Raw genomic sequence first — 24,793 nt, forward strand, 5'->3', positions numbered from 1 at the left:
AATTTTTCTTATCATTTTGCTCTTATGTTATCAATTGTTCTTCATCAGACATAGCAAAATTGGCTGTTTTATGTATTTAATAGTAAAATTGGTACTATTCCGTTTTGAGGACCGTAAAAAATTGCAGCGAAAATGTATGCGCAAAAGTGCCAAATCTAGCAAACGCGCCCATTTAACAGCACGCCAAATCTAGCATACGCGCTGATTTCAGATTACGTAAGTTTATATAGTTCTATATTTCTTAAGACGCCATTGAAATACTAGTTTGGATAGCCATTAAAATACTATAATTGATTTGCAGAATGCTTCCTTGAGTAGTTTTTCCCCAAAATAAGTACCTAAATAAATTTATTAAAATCATTATTTCTGTACTTTGATTAAAGTTTGATTAAACTTATATCAGTGATCATTTTAAGATTATCTGTGCAATTTTCTTACTGATAATATTTTAAGGGGGAAAATATGCAATTTTGGCTCCTTCTATAAAATTATCCTACTGTAATTAATTAATTAATTAAAATTATCCTACTATAATTAATTAATAATATCAATAAAATTATAATCAAATCCAATTGGCTAAAAAGTATTTTTTTTTTTTTAATGTGAAATAAAACTCATTTTTTTCTTTACAAAAAATGAACTTTAATCAGTCAAATATCTTCCATTCTGTCCAATGACTTTTCGCCATCTTTCTGGTAACTTTGTGATTCCACAGTCTTAGAACTTCTGGTCCTTGCCAGCAAAAAACTCAACCAAATGCGATTTGAAGTCAGCGTTATTACAGAAATTTTACCATTTAAGAAGCTGTGTAAATTTAAATAAATGATAATCTATGATGCAAGGTCAGAGCTATATGGGGAGCCATATGGGACATCACTTCCCAACCAAGCTCTAATAATTTCGTACATGTTGCTAAAAATGTATAAGGCTTCACATTATCATGGTGAAATGCGATTTGTTTGCAAATAGCCAATTTTGACCTTGTCTCTTTGATTGCTTCCTCCAGTTTTAAAAGTTGTTGACAGTAAACATCTGATTTGATTGTTTTAGAGGAGCATATTCACAACATGTTTGTAATCCCAGTGCCAGATTTAGGTATAAGCTGCACAAGCTGTATCTTTAGGGCCCTCACTTTCTTGGAACTACCCCCCCCCCAAATTGTACCATATCCCATATAAAAAAAAAAATTGACTTATGTCCCTCATAAAGGGTTCTATATCTCAAATAGCTTTAGGATTTTGTCAAATCTTAAACCAGCACTATGTAATCCCACCATATTGACAACATGATATCTTTGTGATACCATTTAGCTTTCAGTATGATTTGTGCTGATTCATCATGCTGTGATTGTAGACAATTAATTTTTCATCACCAGTGATAATTTACTTAAAAAAAAAGGGTCATTTGCATTATATGTTTTAAATGCATATAGTAAATATTGATTAGTTGTATTAAGTGAATTTCTTTCAATTCAAGCAGAACCCAAATATCGAGCTTCTTAGTGAGTCCAAGACATCTTATGCCATTTTCAGTTGTTGTGTATGACACATTTAACCTTTTTGCAATACCTTGCACATTTGTATGATAATTCAATTCAATTATGACTTGTCATCATAAACTTCAGAAGGTCAACTAGAGCATTAGGTATTTTCAGTGAAAATTCTACAGAATGGAATTTTTTGAACCAATTCTGACACATGCATTCTAAGCAATCAGCACCATAAACTTATCATATTTCTTTGTGAGCCTCAGCCACTTTCTTGCATTTTTGAAAATAAAAAAGTAAAATATGTCAAAAATGTTTATTTTTTGCATCCCATATTAAAATTGACCATAAACTAACAATTGTAGACAGAAATACACAGAACTTTTTTCTTTGGCAACCTAAAAGTGTCAGTTGCCAAATCTCAAAATAAAAATAAAAATTATAAGATTGACAGAAGAATTACAAAATGAATATAACTCTATCTCTTTGTGCAAACTGAAATTACTTTCTTGCGAAGGACACAGCTCTGATTCTCTTAGCCGGCCACATGATCAAAAAATGGGACTGGCCAGATAAAAACAAATTTAAAAAAAAATAAATAAAATAAAAATATATAAAGTTCAAAATCTGAGTCTCAGTGCTGAATTTGTATTTATAATCTTCATTATTGTTTCTGCAAAATCTTTCAAATTTGAATAGTTCCTTTTAAAATCTTCCTTAAAATTCTATGTAATATGATTAATATTTTAAAAGAGAAAATATTTCTAATAGAAATTATTTCTTTATTTTCAGATTAGTATAACTGCAGCAAGCTATCACTCATATGCTTCATAAATTCACGTTGCCATCAAGTACAGTGAAATAGTTAAAATTTATCTTTTCAAAATATATTCAGTCTGTTAAAAAGTGAATAACTGATAGTTCTTATGCAAACATAAAGTATGTACCATCATATACCTGTACAGTTGTTGAAGAATTTCCATCATAAATCAGAATTCATTGGAAGGTACCTTCAAAGATACAGTCAATGTAAATACATTTTAATGTCATCTGTATCTCACAATATCCATAATAAACATTTGTTGCAAAATGTTGAAAATATTCAAGTTTCAAAATACTTGCAGCCTTTTATTAATTGTCCTCTGAATGAAATTCTAGCAACTGTAAATAATAAAAAGTCAGTATCTGTACATGAATCAGTTGCTCTACTAAAAGCATTAAGAATGCATGTATTTTTCAAAGGCATAGATGCTGATAGTTTTAAGTATGACAGTAGATTCCAAAATTTGTGTGAAATATTTGGCAAGACCTGTAATACATTAGAGCCAAACCTTTTAATATCAGGTTTGCGTAGTTTGCTAGAAGTAGGTGTTCCACCAGATGCTGCATATGTTATTTCAGCTGAGAAAACCATTATGCAAAATTTATCTCATTTTAGTATATCTAACTTAATTTTATGCTTATATTTCCATCATAAATTTCAAGTAACTGAATTACAGAAGGAAGTGTGCCTGTCTTTAAAACAAGAAACTCAAAACAGAATTTCTGAAATAGCTTCAGCTGCAGATGTTTTAATGTTAGTTCACATTTTTTATATTTTTGATAAATCCTTACAAAAAGATCTAGCACAAAAAATCATAGAACTTCTTCCTCTATTAAATATTCATGAATTGTGCAAAATATTACGAACATTATCTGAAACATCAAACAGAAATATAAGTATTCTGAATGCTGTATCACTTCATTTGCTACAAAAGACTGAGATACCAGATATAAAAGAAGCAATTGATATATTTTATGCTTTTAAAAAATTGAACTATTATGATCCAAAGGTTCTTCAATATTTATTTAATAATATCATGCCTAGCATTTCATCAGTTGAACAGCCATCATTAATATCTGGTCTTTTAGTTACTTGTGGACATCTGAGATGGAAGCATCCAGGTAAATAAATTGTTAATGTTTTACATAATTTTATAAGACTACTCCCTTCCCTCCCATTTTATGAAATGACTTTTTAAAATCCGTTGTTATTTAGTTTGATAAGTTAATCAATAGCTGAAATTTAAATGCAATTTTCCTTTTTAATTTTTACTTCTATTCAATTTTCATCACTTTTTTTTGGTTACTGCTAATAAATGCTTATAATCTCTAAATTAAATATAAGCTTATTGAAAATCAAAAATTATTTATCTACTTAATATACCTTAATATTTGCTTCAGACATTAACAGGAAGTGTTTAAAAAAGTCAGATAGCTATGCCTTGTGCAAAAACGTTTTTAGAATGATACTATGTGACATACTGCATGTATTTTGAGCATACTCTTATGTTTAAGCATATTGCATGTATTTTATTGTAAAGTGGACTGCATGTAACAGACATAAATGGCATACCAGGCATAAAAACCTCTTATGTTTTAATTTTTTTAGTTCATTTCCAATCTCTGGATTATTATCTTTATATTCTTTTGCCTGATATAAATTAGTCTGCCAATCATAGCAGATATACTGAGTTTACAAATTCAAATAATTCAATTAAGGATTTCAGATATTATGCATATTTTGGTTCATACATATTATCCTGTCAGCTGTGAAAGTTGGCTACCGTTGAATCAGAAAAGTTGGCAGAGATCCTGCAAAATTTCACCAATTGTTCCTTTGGAATTTTCAAGGAATTGATGCCACTTTTTTTTTAATAAACAATAAATATTCGACCCACTTCATTTTTCTGTTGTCTAAAAAGATTTTCTTTGATTTCTACTACTACAATTTAACTGGAAGCTCTGTTTAGAAAGCTACAAGTACAAAATTTTATTACTCTTTTGTCAGACGTATTCAGCTGACCATATCATGTCCATTAATACACACTTTTTTTTTTATGCTAGGACTTCCGTAGCTTTGAAAAATAATCTACTTTTGCTGTTGTGTAAAAAACAGGTCCAAAATTTGAATCATTTTTGTCAAACTGCAGATAGATAATTAATCAGAGTTATATTAAACTAAAGAACAGATATTATATATGTTTGTTGTAACATCACTCATTTTCATAACTGGCATTAAATCACCTTGATGACTGTTTCACGGTCGATGGGTTAATACATAAGTACCCCCTTTTTTTAATATTTTGTTCTTCTGGACATATATCTCAATGTAAAGTATTTGTATTTCTGTAAGCCCAATTAAGCTGATGTTTTTCGTATATTTTTACAGCAGATATGTTCTAAAAAAAATTTTTTTTATGTGTAGTTCATTTAATTTTGTCACCTAAATAAGTAACTCAAACCATAAATGTGACTTTTGTATAGTAAAGTAATTGCAATAACATTTATTTTTTCAGTTATTTTTTAACTGACTGTTATTAAAAGTATTATTAATCAGTATGCTTTTATTTCATGTTAATCTTTTTCTATAAAACAAATTTCAGATCTAATTCAAATATTGAATATTTTGCATATTTATATTTTTTCTCATATAATAGGAATTTTAGATGCATGTGGAGAATGGATTGTGAATCATCCTGATTCTTGCAGATCTCGGGAATATGTGGCCTACATTTTATCAGCAGCCATGTTGAATTATTCAACTGAGAATACTGAAAAGACTTTAAATCATATTTTGCCTCGTTTGAAACCAAGTTCTGTATCACTAGATATTTGGCTGGATGTGGTATGGTCATTAGCAATTCTCAACAAAGCAGAAAAGAAAATTTTACAAGAGACTCTTTCTAGGGATTTCTACAAACCTTTAATTGGTAATTTCACTAAACTTTATATTAAAAACATAAAAGATTAATCTTTTTAGAATAATTACTATGCATATTTTCTTAACACTCTAGGCGCGTCTCGAATCTTGCGGCATCAGGCGCGCTGTATCTGTCAGATACATCTCTATTTTACATTTTTTCTGGTTATCTCTATTACTTTAAATCTTCTATTTTTATTCTTTTTAGATACAGGCTTTTACACCCCAACCTTTCTTTCTTTCTTTTTTTTATTTTTTTTTAAATTTTTTAATTTTTAATTTATTATTTACAATTACTATTACACAGGTTAAAATGCCATTTAAAAACGCACACAATGAAACATGTTAATACAGTTGAAAAAAAATTTTCAAATATGGCAGTTGTTTACAAATAATTAATATCACATAAAAATACATAATATAAAATAGCAAAATAAATCAGTTATACTTTAATTCAATTCTAAATTTAAGTTTGATTTCCATTAGAACATTCCTGACACATCATTACTGCATGTTCCAAACAAAAATTTTCAGCACATCTTATGCAGGAATATTGGGTCAATCTACTTTTCTTATTTGTTTGACATGCACCTTTTGCGTTTATTTTGGTTACTGGGAACCTCTGCATTTTTTCCTTCTTCAGCAGTTGGTCTGTAGGTTTGAAGTTTCATTTGCAAATCCTTCGATAAATTGGGTTTAGTCATGCACTTAATAATTTCTTTATTGACTAATTCTTTCACCAGTATTTTCAAATTCTGAACAGTATTCTGGTTTCCCAAAAATACAACTAGTCTGTTTATAGCTGAAATATTTAGCATCGAATAAAATACTATCATCAGCCATCTTCACACGTCTTATCCCGATCATCAACACCGCATTTTGTAGCATTATAAATTGTGATTATATCTGGCTTTTTTCATCTCCAGTGTCTGCATCTATAGCATCATCAAAGTGCATACATGATACAAGCAAAACATTTTTGCCTCTTTTCGGTACGTATGAAACTAAAGTGCAGTTTTTAGAAAAACCAAATAAGCTTGAATGTACTTCTTTTCATTTAGATTTAACAAAACAGGGAGGTATTTCTTTTTTATTCTTTCTTATTGTTCCAACATAAGAAAGTTTTTTATCTTTTAGGGCTTTTACAACATCAATAGAGGTAAACCAATTATCTGCGGTGATATTGCGACCGCTGTTGAAAATTGGTTTAGATAATCGCAGAACAACATCTAGTGGGGAACTACTGACACTAAATGGACCTTCGGGTTGTTTTCCAGCATATATTTCTAAATTCAATGTATAAAGCGTTTTAGCATCAACTGCTGCAAAAATTTTCATGCCATATTTATTTGGTTTTGATGGAATGTACTGGCGAAAAAGGGCATCTTCCTCTAAAACCTTCTAATTTCTCATCTATCGTAACATTTTGTCCCACACAATAATTATGCTTACATTTTCCCACAAATTTCTCAAAAATTTCTCTAATAGGTGCTAATTTATCTGTTTTCCTTCTCTCGTTCCTCGTCTCTTTATCATCAAATCTACAGCATCTTAGAAGAAATTTAAATCGCTTCAGACTCATTACAATTCTAAACATCTCAATACCCATGCTATGAGTAGACCACAGTTCTTCCAAAATTTGTCGATGACTTCGCAAAACGCCAGCTAATAAAAGTAAACCCATAAATGCCTTTATTTCAATGATATCTGTTAGTCTTACATCATTTTCTCTACTAAATAGATCAGAAATTGTAGAAATGTATTTGTTAGTGTATTTCACAATTATTTCCAATATTTCATCAGAAAAAAAAAAAAAAAAAAGACAGTTCCAAGAGTCGTATATAGTTTTTATACCTTTCGCATTTTCGATTACTCCAGGTAATCAAAATCGTAAAAAACAACCTTATATTTAGCGTAGGTATAATGAAACACTCAATCGATTTCGAGGGCAGCTAAAGGTCCCTCCTCATCAGGAGAAAGAAATACATAGAAAGAAGAAAATAGGAATCACAGAAACACGTGGTGCTTATCAGCACTGCACGTGGATATAACTAGATTTTTAATCAGAGTAGCACTGGCCGCCTACTTTTACTGAGCCAGGCTGTCTGATCAAGCATAAAGAAATATTAGCGAAGTTAAAATAGGGAGCGAGGGGCAAATGCACATTACGCTCAAAATCTGAACTTCAAATAATGGAAAGCAACCACTGAACGGATTTTTATACCCTCTGGTAGTACCAAGTGCGAGGAGGTAACGCCATCTATCGGCAAAAATAATTGAATTAAGACAGTAGAATTTTAAAGGCATTAGGAAGGACTGGATTGGACTTCAAATCATTAACTAAACTTTCTAAATCTTTGTGAATGTGAAAAGCCTCAAGAAAATCCAATTCGCCTATGGAAGAAGCCTTTTGGATGATTTTTGCAGACCCAAAATCAAAATTATGGTTAAAAGTCCAGCTATGATACGCTATTGAAGACTTGTTAATTTCCCCTTTTTTGACATAAGATTCATGTTCCTTGATACGAAACTTCAACGCTCTTTTTGTTTGGCCAATATATCTTAAACCACACTGACATGATATACTATAAATTCCCCAAGAATTCAAGACAGAAACGCAATCTTTTAGAATCGAAGGGTGAATTTTATTAATAGGGGAGAAACCGACTTGAAAATTGAATTTCTGGAGAATCCGTGCAATTTCATAGCTAACAGAAGGATAAAATGGAAGCACGACAAGGTCATTGATATTATTTCTAACAGTCTAATGTCTTCTTTGATGGGAATCTGAATTTTTTTTTTTTTTTTTTTTTTTTTTTTTTTTGACGGCTTTAATTCCAGATTCCCATCAAAGAAGACATTCCACTGTTAGAAATAATATCAATGACCTTGTCGTGCTTCCATTTTATCCTTCTGTTAGCTATGAAATTGCACGGATTCTCCAGAAATTCAATTTTCAAGTCGGTTTCTCCCCTATTAATAAAATTCACCCTTCGATTCTAAAAGATTGCGTTTCTGTCTTGAATTCTTGGGGAATTTATAGTATATCATGTCAGTGTGGTTTAAGATATATTGGCCAAACAAAAAGAGCGTTGAAGTTTCGTATCAAGGAACATGAATCTTATGTCAAAAAAGGGGAAATTAACAAGTCTTCAATAGCGTATCATAGCTGGACTTTTAACCATAATTTTGATTTTGGGTCTGCAAAAATCATCCAAAAGGCTTCTTCCATAGGCGAATTGGATTTTCTTGAGGCTTTTCACATTCACAAAGATTTAGAAAGTTTAGTTAATGATTTGAAGTCCAATCCAGTCCTTCCTAATGCCTTTAAAATTCTACTGTCTTAATTCAATTATTTTTGCCGATAGATGGCGTTACCTCCTCGCACTTGGTACTACCAGAGGGTATAAAAATCCGTTCAGTGGTTGCTTTCCATTATTTGAAGTTCAGATTTTGAGCGTAATGTGCATTTGCCCCTCGCTCCCTATTTTAACTTCGCTAATATTTCTTTATGCTTGATCAGACAGCCTGGCTCAGTAAAAGTAGGCGGCCAGTGCTACTCTGATTAAAAATCTAGTTATATCCACGTGCAGTGCTGATAAGCACCACGTGTTTCTGTGATTCCTATTTTCTTCTTTCTATGTATTTCTTTGTTAGCATCATCATCAAGTTCTGAGTCATTATAATCGTTTTCAATACTTTCAGAATCTACTTCAAATGTTTCTAAAATATCTACTTCTTCATCATCACTTTCATCAAATTCTTCAGCATTTAATTCCTCATTTACATCATTAAACAGAATATTATGGACTAGTTCAAGGCCTTTTTGATTATTCAAATCTAAAAAGCGTTTAGCACTCATCATGGGAAAAATAAATAAAAGATCTATAAGAAATCTCGATACTTCCATAAAGCTTTAGGAGACAAACGTTATTGGGTGCATGAATCTGACAGATACAAATTTTCAAATAAGCTTAAAAACAGGAAATACTCCTACACTGAACTGGTGGTTACTGCATTCCAAAGGAGGGAGTGTCCAGATGGACAGATGCTGATAAGGTCAAGGTCGTGAAAAGAAGTTTAAGGGGACAAAAACAGAGATTTTGACATGCCTGTATCTGTCAGATCAACGCGCCCGATGGAGTGTTAAAATTGGATAATTTGGTATAATAGCCTCTATAATTCAAAATGTTATTTTAACTATAATCTTGTTAATTAGAGTCTCTAAATCTGTTATGTTATTTGTAGTATCTGAACTTGAATGATTGTTTCTTTTCCATTAATGCCATACAGCACTTTTGCTTTGGTGTATTTCCTTTATGGCATGTGGTGCCAATTTGGTTTGGATGCTTTCCTAACAGTAATTAATGATATAATCATCACTTGTGAACCACGTTTTTCATCTGATCACAGTTTCTTTCCCCCCTTTCTTTTTCTTTTTTCTTTTTAACTGCATTGGATTTTACTTTTTGGAATCTGGAATATTTCACAGACCATTATTGTCATTTTATTAATCTAGAAACTAGGAATCTTAACTCAGTCTCTTGCGCACATGCAGAGTAGTGCATAATGGCATGGTAAAAACCAAACAGGCAGTGCTCGTCAACATTTAAATTCTTATTTAATTGATTCATATGGCATTACATGCAATCCAAAGGAAAAACAATCTTGGCTGTGCTTAATGTCATTTTTGTTTCTATGGTTAATGCTACTTTTAAATTTTGTCTTCTGTTTAGTCTTATGTGATTCAATGCAATGTTTATTCATTATTGTTATTTTTTATTTTTGTTTTGCATATTTTATTTAAACATTTAAGAAGCAATGAAGCAATGAATATAACTACCTTTTTTTCTTATATTTCTGCTTTTCTTAAAGAGAGTTTAAGGTTTGAAATACACGGAAGTAAAAAAAAAAAAATTACCAATGGAAATTTAGTAAGAAGAGAGAAAACTTAATAAAAAAGTTTGAGAAGAGTGTTGAGCCCAAAGTGTGGTAAAAGATATTTCTTTTACCACAACTGTACTAAAGAAGTAAGCCAGTATGACAATAAAAATTTGTGATTGGCTTTGACTTATTCAGTGAAATTTTTAAGAATTCCTTCCAGGTGATGCACAGAAGTGATTACAGTGTTTATTTATCTTTTTTGCTGTGCAAATATGATATCTAAAATTATAATTTATATGTATTTAATATTTATTGTAGGTAGCACTTTTAATTTTGCAAGGCTGTTCTAAAATTTTTTGTATTCACATGTAAATCTTGTGTGTATAAAATACTAATCTCACACATATAGTTTCAATAACCCATATATTAAAAGATTCTTTTATTATTAGATTCTAATTCACTGATTAATTCTGATTTCTGATTCATTTATTAATTGGCATACTTTGCTAACAGTATATTGTGCTAAAATCAACAACATGGTAGCAGACTAGGAAAAGTAATATACAGTTTAAAATAACCTAGTTAAGTTAAATGAAGGTAACACTTTTAAATATAAAAAGCAGATTGGTTGGTTTATTTTTAAAGGATCATGAATAAAAATAAATGAAACTTGTTTTTGTGACAAGTCATTAAATCTCAAAATTTTATTCTGTAAAACAGATATGAAGTAACACATTTGAAAGATGTCGCTACAAATTTAAGAGAGCAGACATTCTGAATTAGGCAGTATTGTCTTGGATGTGAGCTGTTTATCCTGCACTGAAAACTGCCTCTGAAAATGCTTCAGATTGAATGTATGACTCTTAACATTTTTTTGCAGTGGCATAAATTTGCTGTTTTCTATTTTCTACTGGCATAAATTTGAAATTTTCAACCAGTTGTCACTGTTGCTGTTGTATATAATGGGCATAACAAAAGTTCATATAATGAGCAGTCAAAATATTGATGCCCATAGACATTTAATTTTTATTGGGAACTTTAGATAATTTCATTTTTATTATACACTGATGGAAAATGGAATTCCTGCATCAAGAAGAAGCTGTGCAAGATAAACAAAATTTAAAAGATTATATGTATTCATCTTTCATGTTAGACAAATAAATGTGATGCTAGTAGTGCCACTGTGAACATGCAAATTGCATTTTCTTTAAATGGTGTATACTTCATATGCCTTATTTATCTTTTAAACTGGGCATTGTGAATGAGATTTGAATCAAGGATTCTTTTTAGGACACAAGAAAGGCACTATCAGCAGCTTACCGAGTGTGAGTGAGGCTGTGTAGTAAAACTACAAGAAGATACATTTTCTTTTTTAAATATTTCAGAAAGACGACAGGGCATATCCACTTTGCATATGTGTTGGAGCAGTGGTTACGAGAAAGTTCTGTCGCAAGAAGGCTGAGATCTGGCTGCACATGTGCTACCACTCAAAAGAAAGATTACCATATTTCATTGCATCTGCAGCAGCTATTTGAGCACTTTTGGCAATCGATTTGTTACAGAGTAAACTGTAACAAAGTCATTGACTAACCGGTGGTTTTGCATTATCTTAATGGAACATTATCATTTTGTAACAGAACTCGGTTCGACATCTTTCCATTATAGCAGCATCACGGACTAGCATCTCACTGTACACCTTACTATAGAGGGTTTTACCAGTTTCCAGGTACTCTTTTTGTTAGTCAGTTGCACTTTGCAATGCTGCTGATAGATTCACTGGGCACAGACCAACCCCCTTTCTAGCCAATGTTGTTGAAATAAATCTACTTTTCATCACAAGTGATGATCCGGTCCAGAATTTTGTTCTTGCATTGATATTCATGCAGGTTAGTTCAGGCTCAGACACAGTTAGTCTTTAGTTCGTTCATGAGTCAGTTATGTTACACAGTTAGTCTTTAGTTCTAACTGCATTTTTTGCAGATAAAGACAGTCTTTATCTGCTTGAGTCAGCTCATGCCATACCCAGCGATTGAACTTGTAGCTCAAGTTTATGTGATGCATAGTGCGATTAATGGACATGGCATTAACTCTTTAACAAGCTCTTGAGTGGTTGCATACTGATCTTCTTCCTCAAGTTCTCGCAGGCAGGCTTCATCAATATCAGTAGGCCGGCCAGAGCACTCGGCTTCTTGAATATCATAGTCTTTGTTTTTGAAGTTTCAATTCCAAACTTTCTCAATGTTATATGATACAACATTAGTACCTAAAGCTTATATGCATGATTTGGTGACATTCTGTAGCTGATGTTTTGCAACAGAACTGAAAGTAAATGATGATTCTCATCTGGTAGCATGGTAGTTCCATTTCAGACACCTTGTATTTAATGATAACGATACTTTTTGTATATTTCACAACACAGTATTCTAAAGCAAGTCTCTTTCTTTCAAATGCCAAAAATCGTTTAACAAAATATGATTAAATATGGCAATGTGAACTGTTTGTCCAGAGGATATTTGCAGTGGAGGAAAGTTTTGTTAAAAACCCGATATTAGTAATTTCCTTTATGAAAGCATCAGTTTCCTCTGGAACATTATATAAGTCACTATATTTATTATAGATCTCCATTAATTTTAACCATTCAAATTTATTAATATGAAATTGTTTAAACCACTGATCAGTAAGGGTAATATGAGTAACTTCAAAGTAGATATACTTATAGTCATTCATTGTTGTTTTATTTACAGCAAGCCAATTTATTATGCCAGTGTCATTCATAGACTTTACTGTAATAATATCAATCAAGGACTTACCTTCAGTGTACTTTAATATTGAGTTGATAAATGGATTATTTCAACTGCAGTTTTAAAAATATCAGAGTTTTATATATTTTCATTTATGTGAATTGATATTTTAACTGGCAGTGATACTCAGTCAGTGCATTCAGAAATTTAAATTAAAGAGAGCTGAAAAATATGTACAAAATATTTGTAATGTTCCAAAATAAATACTCAGTAAAAGTCATACTAGGCTTAGTAACAGAATTATAAAAAGTACTTTTGAAAGCTGATTTAAATTGCTAAATAAAATAAAAATTGCAAATCTGTGATAATAAAACTAGAAATAAATATAATATGCAGAAAATACAAGCAAAAAAATATATAAAGAAAACATTAGAAAACTGTTTTTTGTAATAGTATAAGATGAAATTTCAGTTCATTAGGTGAAACTTCACAACGAAGGCAGTTTCCTAGATAATTTAGTAATAGCTCCATTCTAATATGTAGAATAGCTTTTGATGTAATTTATGTTATTTGAAATAACAGAAAATGTTTGAAGTAATAATTGGAAAAAAAATTATCAATGGTTATAATTGTGTATTTGAAAACTTTTAAGATAAGTATATATATAAAAATTTATCAGTGATTATAACTTATATCTGAAGCAAAATTTTTATTAAGCCACAAATTATATAATATGATTGGCTTTGCCATGTTAATTAAAAAAATAATGATGTAAAGTAAATCCTTTGTTAGCTTGCTTTTTAATTACTAACTCTGCTAATTCTGTTTCCCTTCATTATTGGAGTTGTAATTATTTTTAATAGAAAGAGAGATATTAGTTATTTTACAATTTACAACTGTTTTTGATTTCATACTAACTTTATTAAATACATCTGCTTGTTATGAGGTGTTATGTAGTAATTATCAATTTATCAATGAGGTAAGTTGTGTCTTTTGTTTTATGCTAGTTGATTACGCAATATTTTTTGTACACAAATTACTGGAAAATAGGAAGAAATTTATAAAATTGCATTATCTGTCTTAGATGATTCAAATCTTCGAGTCTTAAGCAACAAACTGAAACTTATGAATTTGAAAGCAGTTTTGAAAATCTATCATCCAGAATGCATATTTGGCTGTGATTTGTTCTTGGAACCTTTAAAGGTAATTTTGGAATCACTTTAGAAAAAAAATGCATGTTTTGATAGTGTTTTATATTTTGTATTTCAACTTTATTTACATAATATGAAACATTCATAATTTCTAAAGGTTTGAGACATCTTGTTAAGTGTTCTTAACTTGTCATATTTTAAAAATTATTTATTTATTTGCAGATTTCTGAAAGTTCTGAAATTGAGAAGGGTAGAAAACAGGTTTTAGATATTCTAAGCATCTTTATATCTAAAGACAAAATATGTACAAACCAAAGTACAGAAATGGGCATTTTTATAGGTAAAAAATTTAATTTATTTGCTGAAGGCAAAATAAATAAATTAATAATGATTTTTACAGTACTTTTCTTATAAAGAATGTTATAAATATTTCTTATAAAATATTTGCGAATTCACTAACTCTATATGTTCATTATTTTGTAATTTTGAGTACTCATTTTCATATTTAAATCACATAAAATTAATAACTGATTAATGTATTTTCACTTTCTCAAATGTCATGATATGTTTAAAAAATGTATCTCTATGAAAATTTACTTTTAATTCTGATGGAAAACTATGTGATATATGTTTTTAATTTTTGAATTCAGAAATGAAACCTAAGTATAGGTTTACATATGGTTACATAAAATAATATCATACAAGCTATTTTAACTAAAAACATGTTTTAGTTGATTATTTTCCAATTTTTAAAAGCTTGTCATAATATATATATAAAAGAAAACTTTGACTATATCTTGAACAACGACTATACTTCTATGTCTTGTTGACATGCTGGGTCTATGCATTTGTTTTAAGTGTATATTGGCTGCTTCTGGATTCAAGATAAGGTATACAGTTTGTGTTATGAAGAAAATATTGTCATTTACATTAAATATTAACTTACATTTGGGTCAGGCATAGGCAATTGAAGTTCCTCATACTCTTTAGTGTCTGATCTCTCTTATTGTTACATGTATGCCGCATGCAGATGAAATCATTTACAAGATGGATGCTGTTGCTTTGTATATTATATTCAAGCTGATGCTAAATGAAGCTCTAAGGTTTAATTGTGATTTTAGTTGCGGCACAACTGTGGGCACGTGTTGCCTAAAGTGGTTCTTGACAGACAATGCTTGTTATAATCATGCATAGTATTTCAATGGCCAAAATGCTGCTATATGTTCAATATTTTACTGGAATTCTCAGACTTGAGGTACACTCTTGAATTATTCCAATGTGGAAATCTAGACTTTGATTGTATCTGTGAAATACTGTAACTCATTTTATGAACACCAATAACTGCTCATTTTAGTAACTTAGTGAAAATTGCTAAAATTATAACCTGTCATCTTCACAGTAGTATCAGTACAGAAATTTCTAGTATAAATGTCTATTGCTATGTATATATATATATATATCCATGCTACCTGCACATGAAGCTATTTAGGAAGAAGGTGTTGCTGTTATATATCCTAATTGTAATAAAAAAAAAAAAAATCTCAAATTTTTCTGGCATTGTAGTGTAAATTAATATAATTTACATTAAATATTAACCTACATAAAAACTGATATATTCATACTGAGCTTTATTCATACTTTCATATTATTTAAGATATAAAATTCCTAAACTGTTAAAATTTAAAGAAATGTTGCATGTTTGTAAGCAGAGACTTTATGAATTGATGTGGTAACAAAATTTAAGAATCTGCCGATGTCATGTCATTTACTTATATCATGTGGAATAATTTGCCAGATATCATAAACGAAGACTGGTTTCCATGGATGTTTTAAAATTTAATTACTGTAGAGTTTATCATTTTTAATAGAAAAATGGATATAGGAGTAGTTAGCTTCCTTTGATCTCCAAATCACCCATACATAAATTATTTATTGTGAAGCTAGTTAATGCTGGTGATATACCAATATCATTTCCATATTTTGTGGGATATTTATTACTAATGCTATTCTTATATATTTTTTCCTACAAAAAAGTGCTTTTTTTACATATACAAGTAAAACAGTTTATGATAACAACATTTTAATTACATTCTTTGCATGTTTTTTTATTTTACTTAATTAGTTATTAATTACTTTTTTGTGTAGGGAGGCTAAGACAACTATATTTAGTGAATTCAGTTCATGCTTTCAAGTATTTTTCTAGTCTTTTCTATAGCACAAAGATAATAGCAATCTTTGTTTAGTAAGCTTTTTAGTCCCCCTATTTCTGAAATCCTTCACTTAGGTTGGGTATGAATTGTTCTAATCACTATATATTGCCCTTATGTCCAGAAAGATTCATTACTGTTATATACTTTTTCTGGAGACTGCATATTTCTGATGTATCATTTTTATGTTTTCTTCTCATGCTGTCTTTCAAAGTTACATATGAAGTCGGATATGGTTACAATATGGAGATCATTTGCAGTTATACACAGGGTTTGTAGTGGCCTTACAAGTGTTTATAAGTCCTTATATTTGAAAATAAAATATAAAGGCCCATATAGGTGCTTACTTTCTCTTTAAAGCCCTTATTTTTTTGTTTTTAGTGCTTTTTTTTAATGAACATGCATTTTTCCCCCCGTACCAAAGCCAGAACTAAATAAACAACTTTTCTTCCGTATATGGAACGTCAGATAGTGAATCACACTCCCGGAAATAGCTTTTGCCCCTTTCTCTGCATTAACGTAACCTATGGTGCGTGCGAGAGTACAGACAGGTGCACGTCGTTCTATTGATCAAAGAATTGCGAAAACCATAGAAAATTCCGGTACATTCAGTATTCTTTTCCTCCTACCCCACACGTTTGAATTTCTATCAAGATTTTAATAATTTACGTTCTCGTTCCACGTGGTCAGTTCATATTTGCGTTTATTATGATTGTTATGCTAATATTATGAGCATATGTATGAATATTTATAATAATAAAGTTGCAGTAGATAAACTTCCAAAAATGGGTTTATTTTTACACAGATTAGCTTTATTCTAATTCTTTTATTTCACTGTCCTCATGATCTTTTTCTTGTAACATTATTATATAGTATCCATTTCTCAGCTTCAGTAATGCGTTGTTTTAAAAAAAAAAAAAAAAAAAAAGAGCTTCTTTATTTCTTTTCAGCAAAAACTCACATGCTGAAAATGGAACATGCGTATTCTGCTCTGTTAATGTATGGGGTAACCATACGTTGTAGAAACTCACATACCCGGTCTTCTTCCAATGATCATATATTATCCTTTTCAAAATATTAAGTTCTGTCTGCCAGTTACTGAAATACATAATGTGGGCTTTCAGCGAAAGCTTCTTTTAGTAGGTCCTTCTTTACAGAATATGGTCGTTCAGAATGGATATCATCTTGAGGCTGAAATATTTGCAGTTAAATGTCACAAACCACCTTTAAACTATACCATAAGAAACAGCACTTTGTTCATATACATCACAAATTTTACAAGCAGTCCCGCTAGCATTTTCCACTTTTTTAAAATAAAAGAGCAAAATACGAGGAAAATTAACTTTTAGTTCTCCATTCATTGTACTGCACTTAAAAAAAAAAAAAAAAAAAAAATACAGTGTCATAATAAATGACAGGCATCATAATAATAAAAAAATTAAGTTCATAAATTAAATTTCTGATTTAGATTTCTAAAGTTTATCAGTACTGTGTTCATTCCGTTAGGTTGTAAATATGACAGTGAAAATCTGTTCCTATAAGCATTTATATGAGAAAAAAGATATAATTTTAACCTTAAATCATTTAAAGAATTGACACTACATTCTGAGAGATTATTATTATAGTTAGCATCAGATGCACTTATTTGCTGAAAGATCAGTGTGAGATACTCACGTTATTCATGTGGTCTGAGTAATAAATTACAGTATGTTCTAATATCAGTGACAGTAACTTACTTACTGTTCATTTTGGATATGGACCACCAGTTCTAAATTAGAAATTATTCACTGGAGAACCATTTCACACTAAACACAGATGCACTTGGTAGTCCTATGTACCATCCTCATGACAGTACTGTATATCAATATTTCTACAACTACTTCTGTTGTCATTTTTATAGAATCCCCAGCCTCCATTTTTACTTCCTTGTATGAAGTAAAGGAAGTATTGTAATCATGAAAAATTCTGGGCATCATATTTCAACAGAAATATCCATTTTGACAGCTATCGAATGCAATTTAATGATGTTTTTGCATGACATCTGTAACTAAGGACAGATTAAAGGACTGTTTTTCCCCAAACAGATTATAAAATTGATTTAGCAGAAATTTTTTCATGACGTCTGTACATACGTACGTATGTATGTACCTCGCATAACTAAAAAACGAGTAAGCTCAGAACATAGAAATTTTTTATATAGGACTAGTACAACATGTAATTGTGCACCCCTCTTTTTAGTTGCAATCGGCTGCATCAAAAATATACAACTATACATATATTAAATGATCTTAAATACTTCTACTAAATTTATTAGGAGATAATATAATCAGTATTCCTTTAGCAAATATACATATATATTTATCCTCTGTTAATTGGGTGAGTGAGCTTAGTTTCTTTAATCTTATATGTTTGTAAATTCTGCATTTTTTGCTTTAAAAATGATTGAATTATGTTGTTCTTATCTTCCAGTTAAAGTTTTTATGTCTAGAGACATAAAGTCTAGAGACAAGTATTGCAAACTGTAGAATTATCAACAATTTAAAAGTTCATCTAAGCCTAATTTTTTTTACCGTAGCTGCCGTATTTGTTTACATTTGAAACTTAGAAAAATAGTGAATTAAGTCAGTTTTTGCACCTTCAGTGTCTTTTTGCTGAGCAGAACAAAAAGTAAAGTTTCAGTTTTGTGCACCGAAAAGTCTGCTTTCTTGCTTGCTGGCTGAATTGCTTGTTTTTAAGTAGAATAATTTTAATTGTAAAAATTGTTTTAACTGTATCTGGTGTTTTATGATTTCTATATTTTTCAATTTTAATGAAGATATTTTGTGCTTTGTGTATTTTTGCCTTGCTGGGAAGTGAGAACTGAATTAATTGAATGAAAAATCTATCTCTAATGAAATGCAGCAAAAAATTGTATATAATTTAATATTCTAATAGAAAGTCATGTGGCTGAGGATGATGGTTCAGTAAAACCATCGAAACTAGCCCTGTGAAAATTTGAAAATATAATGGTGATTTTTGTTGTTTGACTTATAAATTGACAGTAGATGTCAAATGAGTTCACTTTAGCAGTATATTTAAATTCATAAGGCTTTAAAACTGTAGGAATTCTAATTAAATGAAACACACTGTTTCAAATCTTTATCAAGTTTGTATAAAATTTGTTTTGATATAAAAATTCTTTATTGAAAATTCTGTGAGTCCAAACACTTTTGTATTTTTATTACTGTAGAACATAATAAAACTATCCTTTTTCATATTGTTAATTTAAGTATTCAGATTTAAATTGAATAATTACTTTTTAAGTCTTTAAGAATTATATGTTATTAGATTTATTCATTAGTATTGTGTTAAAAATATAACTGCTGTATTATTTGTAAAATTAATAATTCATTCTTTTAACAGATGCAGAATTTATAATGGATAAAAATAAAAAACTGTTCTCACTATCAGATTATGGAGTGCTGTCTAAGGAGACTAACATTACAAAACCTCTTCCTGAAGGCTCTAAAAGGCAAATCTTTTTTTTTAATAATATTAATTTGAAATAATCAATTTTTAAATACAGTAATCTCTTGACTTATGTAATGCAAGACTTATTGACAACAAGTTTGCAGAAGTTGCAGCATTCAAATTCTAAGGTACCAGTTATAAGTAAGGACTAGGTAAACAATTCATCCTTCCATCACCCATATTTCTTGCATTCAAACAATATTTGTGTTCAGTCACTTGTTTGATTGTTTGAGTGAATACATACACATACACGCTTACTTACATAATTGCAGTTTGCCATGAAATCGTGCATAAACAAAATTCAAGTTACTTAAAGTTATGCAGAACACATTATACACTGTTTAGCATAAATTAAGGAAAAATCACAAAAATAGTGATAACGACCTAAAAAATAAGCCAAACCATGTAAAATTTGAATATGTTGCCAAGTAAGAGTATCTGCAATATGCAAATTAGTGGCACTGCACTCGGAATATGTCATCTGCAAAGAGCATAAAAGTCCATGTTTGAGAGCAAGCCCACATATTTCACTGTGATAGTGACATCAGAAATCTGAGAAAGACAATTCGTTACAATAACCTTCAGGCATCATTTGCCTACAGAACTACGATGGAGAGCCATTGGGAGACTAGAGGCAGGACAAAGTCAAACAGAAGTGTTCAGATGGCTAAATGTGAGTCCTTCTGCGGTTCATAGACTTTGGAGGCAATTTCAAACCACAGATTCGGTATCTAGGAGGTTCAGCCAAGAACCGCCAACTGCTATGACGAGCGCCGATGACCGACATTTGACATTATGTGCACGCAGGAATAGAACCGCTACTCCGACTCTTCTTAGATCCTCCCTTGCTGCAGCCACCGGAAGGGTGTCATCCTCAACTGTGCGTAGAAAGCTTCACGAAGGTGGTCTGTATGCGAGGCGTCTAGCCATTTGCGTGCCTTTCACATCATGCCATAGGAGGGAGCGTTTGCAGTGGGCACAACAGCATGTCCACTGGACGCCTGATCAATGGAGTGCAGTTCTCTTTACGGATGATTCCAGGTTTAGTCTAGAAAGCGATAGTAGGCGTTATTTGATATGGAGAGAACCTGGAACCCGTTATCATCCGTCAAACATTCGTGAAAGAGATGCATACGGAAGAGGCAGTGTCTGTGTTTGGGGTGGCATCTCTTTGGGTAGACGCACAGACCTCCATGTGTTTCCAAGGGGAACCGTGAATGCTCAGGTTTATAGAGATGACATCCTTGATGTTTATGTGTTTCCATATGTCAGGGCAATAGGTGATGCTTTCCTGTTACAGGACGCCAACGCAAGACCACATAGGGCTCGCATCTTAGATGATTATCTTCAAAGGGAAACAATTATGCGCATGGAGTGGCCAGCTCGATCCCCGGACTTCAGTCCTATCGAGAACGTTTGGGATGATTTAGGGAGACGTCTAGCTGCTCTTAATCCGCCCTCTCGGACCCTTCTCACGCTTGCAACTGCTTTGCGAGAGCAATTCCTCCAGCTTCCTGTGGAACTGATAGACCGCGTAATTGAAAGCATCACACATCGCTGGATGTGCTGTATTGCTTCTAGAGGCGATCACATTCCATATTGAAGGTACTTTTCCTATAGCAAACTGACACCTTCGATTTGTTCATTTTATACATGTGCTAATTTCTACACTACCATATTTGTCTGGTAAATTCTTTTTATGTTATTTGATACTTATGTGTTATATATTGTGGGTAAGTTTCATTAAATTCTACATGTAACTTTTCAGTAATCGTGATTTTTCCTTAATTTATGATAACCAGTGTATATGTAATTTGGGATGAGGTTACTATATTCTAAATTTTTATTTTATTCCATATATCAAGTATTTTAATGTTTATGCTTAATTATAGTTTATTACTTACAGTAAACCCTTGCTGAACATAGCATCATTAAAGCATCACTAGTATATCAAATTGCATTTTGCAAAGTTAATTTTCTATGGAAAAAGCAAGTTTGGTATAGTTCAGATTAAGAAAGTATGTATAATTTATTCAAACTTAAATATTGTTGTAACTAAAAGGGAAAAACAAATATTAATTGAAAGTATATCTACTGCTGCCTAATAAGTAGGTATATACATCCAAATATTTGTTTTAATATCTGGTGATTTTTGTCTGAGACAATGTCTGGGGTATAATTCATTAAGCATTCCACTATAAGGAGTGCAAAGTTTTTCAATACCTCTCATAAAGTATTCTCTTCTTTCTTTACTTGGGTCTATCTCCATTACAAAATCGGACAGTTTTGCATAGCAGCTGATTTAACTTCTTGTAAATTAAAGGCTCTTTATCTTCTTAATTATCACTGCTTTCACTGTCTCCTAGAGTTAATAAGATAATCTAATTCATCTGATATTTCCTGATCGTCATTCTTGACTAATTCTTTGATTTCTCCTTCTTCTATCTCCGAAAGTCCTTCACCACATATTGCTTTTGCAATTTATAGTTTCCTTGATTGATTCATTCATTCAATGGAAATTCATAAAAATTTTGGCAACTTCTGGCCAGAATTAATGCCAGGAGTATTCATTGTTGATGCATTCACTTATTAACATGTAAGTTGAATCCTTTCTGTGTAGTGTCTTATGTTAAACTGCTTCCAAAATGCCATTAATGTGTTGTGCTTTATTTGCAGAGATTGCAGCACAGCTAGCATAATAGGCTTTGAATGTTTTTTTAACTCCTTGATCCATTGGTTGGATTAAGAAAGTGATGTTCAGTGAAAAGAACAAAACTTCTACATTTGGATGCATCGTTGTGAAGCTTCAGCACCAACTTCTGGAGCATTATTGAGAATTAGGAGAACTTTAAAGTTCATGTCTTGCTGTTCTAAGCAGCGTTTCACTTCTTTAATGAATGAATCTTCAAATCACTCATCAAAGAGGACTGTTGCAACTCGGATATGCTGCAGATAGCATATCGCATATAACTGAAATTATCATGCAGGAGAGATTAAATGGAGTTAATTAAGAAAAAATCTGCATAAAATCACATTCCCCAAGTCCATGTTTGAAAAGGGTTTACTATATTAATGATATAAAAACATATGCTTAATGTAGAGTATTTGTTAATATATTTTTCCCCTCTAGGATATCACTACTTGTTATGTTCCACAAAGACTTCACTCTGAATGAAACATCTTTAACGGGAATTAATGATTTAGCTGTCAGAATATTATCTGCATCTGGATACACCCCAGTTCTGGTAATTTTTAATTTTTTGTCATATAGCATACCTGCCAACCTCTAAAGATAAAAATTCAGAAGATTTCTCCAAAATTCAAAAGAACACGAAGAATTAATATCATGCTTTGATATTAAAAAAAAAAAAAAACAATTTATACGAATAGAAAAAAGAAAATTGTACTTACATTAGTAAATCTCAATTAAGTAGTAACTAAAAAATTTATTAGGAAACATAAAACAAGAACTTAATGTTACACAAAAAAATTATTGCAATGAATTTAGAGAGCATTTTTTGGCTTTAGCCAAAAATTCTTTGGAAACAATTAGTTTCCTCATAACATTTAGCAATTAAAATGTTTTCTAGAGCTTTTGGTGAAATTGAAGAACGAAACATAGTTTTGTTTTTCTTCACAACACTGAAGACTCTCTCGCACTCAGCATTACTGTGTGGAATTACGAGAATAGCACATAAAGCTCTTACTAGTCTATCATATTTTGGTGTTCCATTAGCTCTTTTTATTCTTTTTAAGGTACCAACGAAGATATCAAGTCTATCTTCTCTAGAACTGGCAAAGTCTTCAAACTGTGCAGCAGAAAATTGGTTCTGTAGTTCATCTAAAGCATCATTATGGCATTCATTTTCTTTAATTGTTAACAAAAATGAAAATTTATCAATAATAAAACGAATCTTTTCAAAAGATGAATTTTCAATTTGTTTCAAATTTGCCACTTCAGCATTTAAAAGAACTTCATTTTGCAAAGGAAACTTCCTTACATTGTAATCACAGGCTGAGGAAAAGTACTTTCTGACACATTGAAAAAATTATTTTTTTTCATGATCTTTCAAAGAATTTACAAGTTCCCTGGTTTGATATTTCTGAGCAATCTTGGAGTCGGGAAACATCCGTCTGAAAAGTTGACCGGCGCAGCGCTTAGCGGCACGTTGTGTTCGATGAGGAATGCAGTAAACAAACACCTGCCAAAATGACATCGGCATCCGAATTCGTAGCCGAATTTGAAAAAAAAATCATCCATTTTCTTTGACGTTGTCGAAGCCGAAGCATTAACTTCATGCTTTTTAGACTTAACATGCTTCACAATGTCGCTTCTTCCACCGTGACTTATTACGAAGTCACACACGCACACGTTGCAAAATGCAGTTATTTCCTTTGAAGGATTCTTTAATTGTTGGAAATTCGGCTTTGTAGGCAGCCGAAAATATTGAGAATACGGTTTTTTTGAACTCATTTCGCAACAACGACGTATTAAGAAAATTTGTAGCACGTGCAAAAAACAGAATGCGACAATCCACGCTCGCTGAATCCGAGCTGAGTAATTCCACAAGTTCAGCGCATTGGATTGGCTGGTTTAGCGGCGAGTTGGGAGAAACCGCAGGTTACTGGATTCGAAGTAGTCGGTAGTTGGCGGTAAAACACAATGCAATTGGCGAAAAATTCTAAAATTTCGACACAAATCACTAAAAACACTTGAAAACAGAAAAAAATCGTAAAAAATGGATTACGATCGTAAAATCGTAAAGACAAACGCATTTTCGTAAAAATTACGAAAAATTCGTACAAGTTGGCAGGTATGATATAGTGATGAATTTATCATTATATAGTTCTTTTACAGGTGTAAAAAATTATATATTCTTTTTCCCCCATAATTCAAATCTTTCTATTAAAACGTGGTAAAATATGAAAATAAAGATATATTGAAGATCACTAATGCGTGAACTTAGGACCAACTGAGAGCTGTTAAAAAGTACCAGAAATTTTTTAGATGATTTCTTTCCAGAAATATTATTATAATTGTATAAGTATTTTCATGCACAATGTTTTCTAAC

At 31.1% G+C, this 24,793-nt stretch overlaps 2 protein-coding genes across 3 annotated transcripts in view; one reads left to right on the forward strand and one right to left on the reverse strand.

Moving 5' to 3' along the window:
• The window catches only part of LOC118186084 (FAST kinase domain-containing protein 4), a 29,723-nt gene that overhangs the window by 2,213 nt on the left and 2,717 nt on the right, over nt 1-24,793 (forward strand). For both annotated transcript variants that reach the window (XM_035356094.2, XM_035356095.2), the window contains 6 exons: nt 2,279-3,430; nt 4,966-5,238; nt 13,938-14,056; nt 14,227-14,344; nt 19,614-19,722; nt 22,852-22,966. In XM_035356094.2, coding sequence (XP_035211985.1) covers nt 2,428-3,430; nt 4,966-5,238; nt 13,938-14,056; nt 14,227-14,344; nt 19,614-19,722; nt 22,852-22,966 — 1,737 coding nt within the window. In that variant the 5' untranslated portion in view covers nt 2,279-2,427. The remainder of the gene's footprint in view (nt 1-2,278; nt 3,431-4,965; nt 5,239-13,937; nt 14,057-14,226; nt 14,345-19,613; nt 19,723-22,851; nt 22,967-24,793) is intronic.
• Rrp6 (exosome component Rrp6) overlaps nt 16,984-24,793 on the reverse strand; it is a 103,357-nt gene continuing 95,547 nt past the window's right edge. The window contains exon 22 of the mRNA XM_085827462.1: nt 16,984-17,402. Within this exon, the coding sequence (XP_085683588.1) occupies nt 17,363-17,402 (40 nt within the window). The 3' untranslated portion in view covers nt 16,984-17,362. The remainder of the gene's footprint in view (nt 17,403-24,793) is intronic.

This window comes from Stegodyphus dumicola, chromosome 12 (genome assembly GCF_044657685.1).
Source record: "Stegodyphus dumicola isolate Sdum_Otavi_A_Nest chromosome 12, ASM4465768v1".
NCBI classification, from domain to species: domain Eukaryota; kingdom Metazoa; phylum Arthropoda; class Arachnida; order Araneae; family Eresidae; genus Stegodyphus; species Stegodyphus dumicola.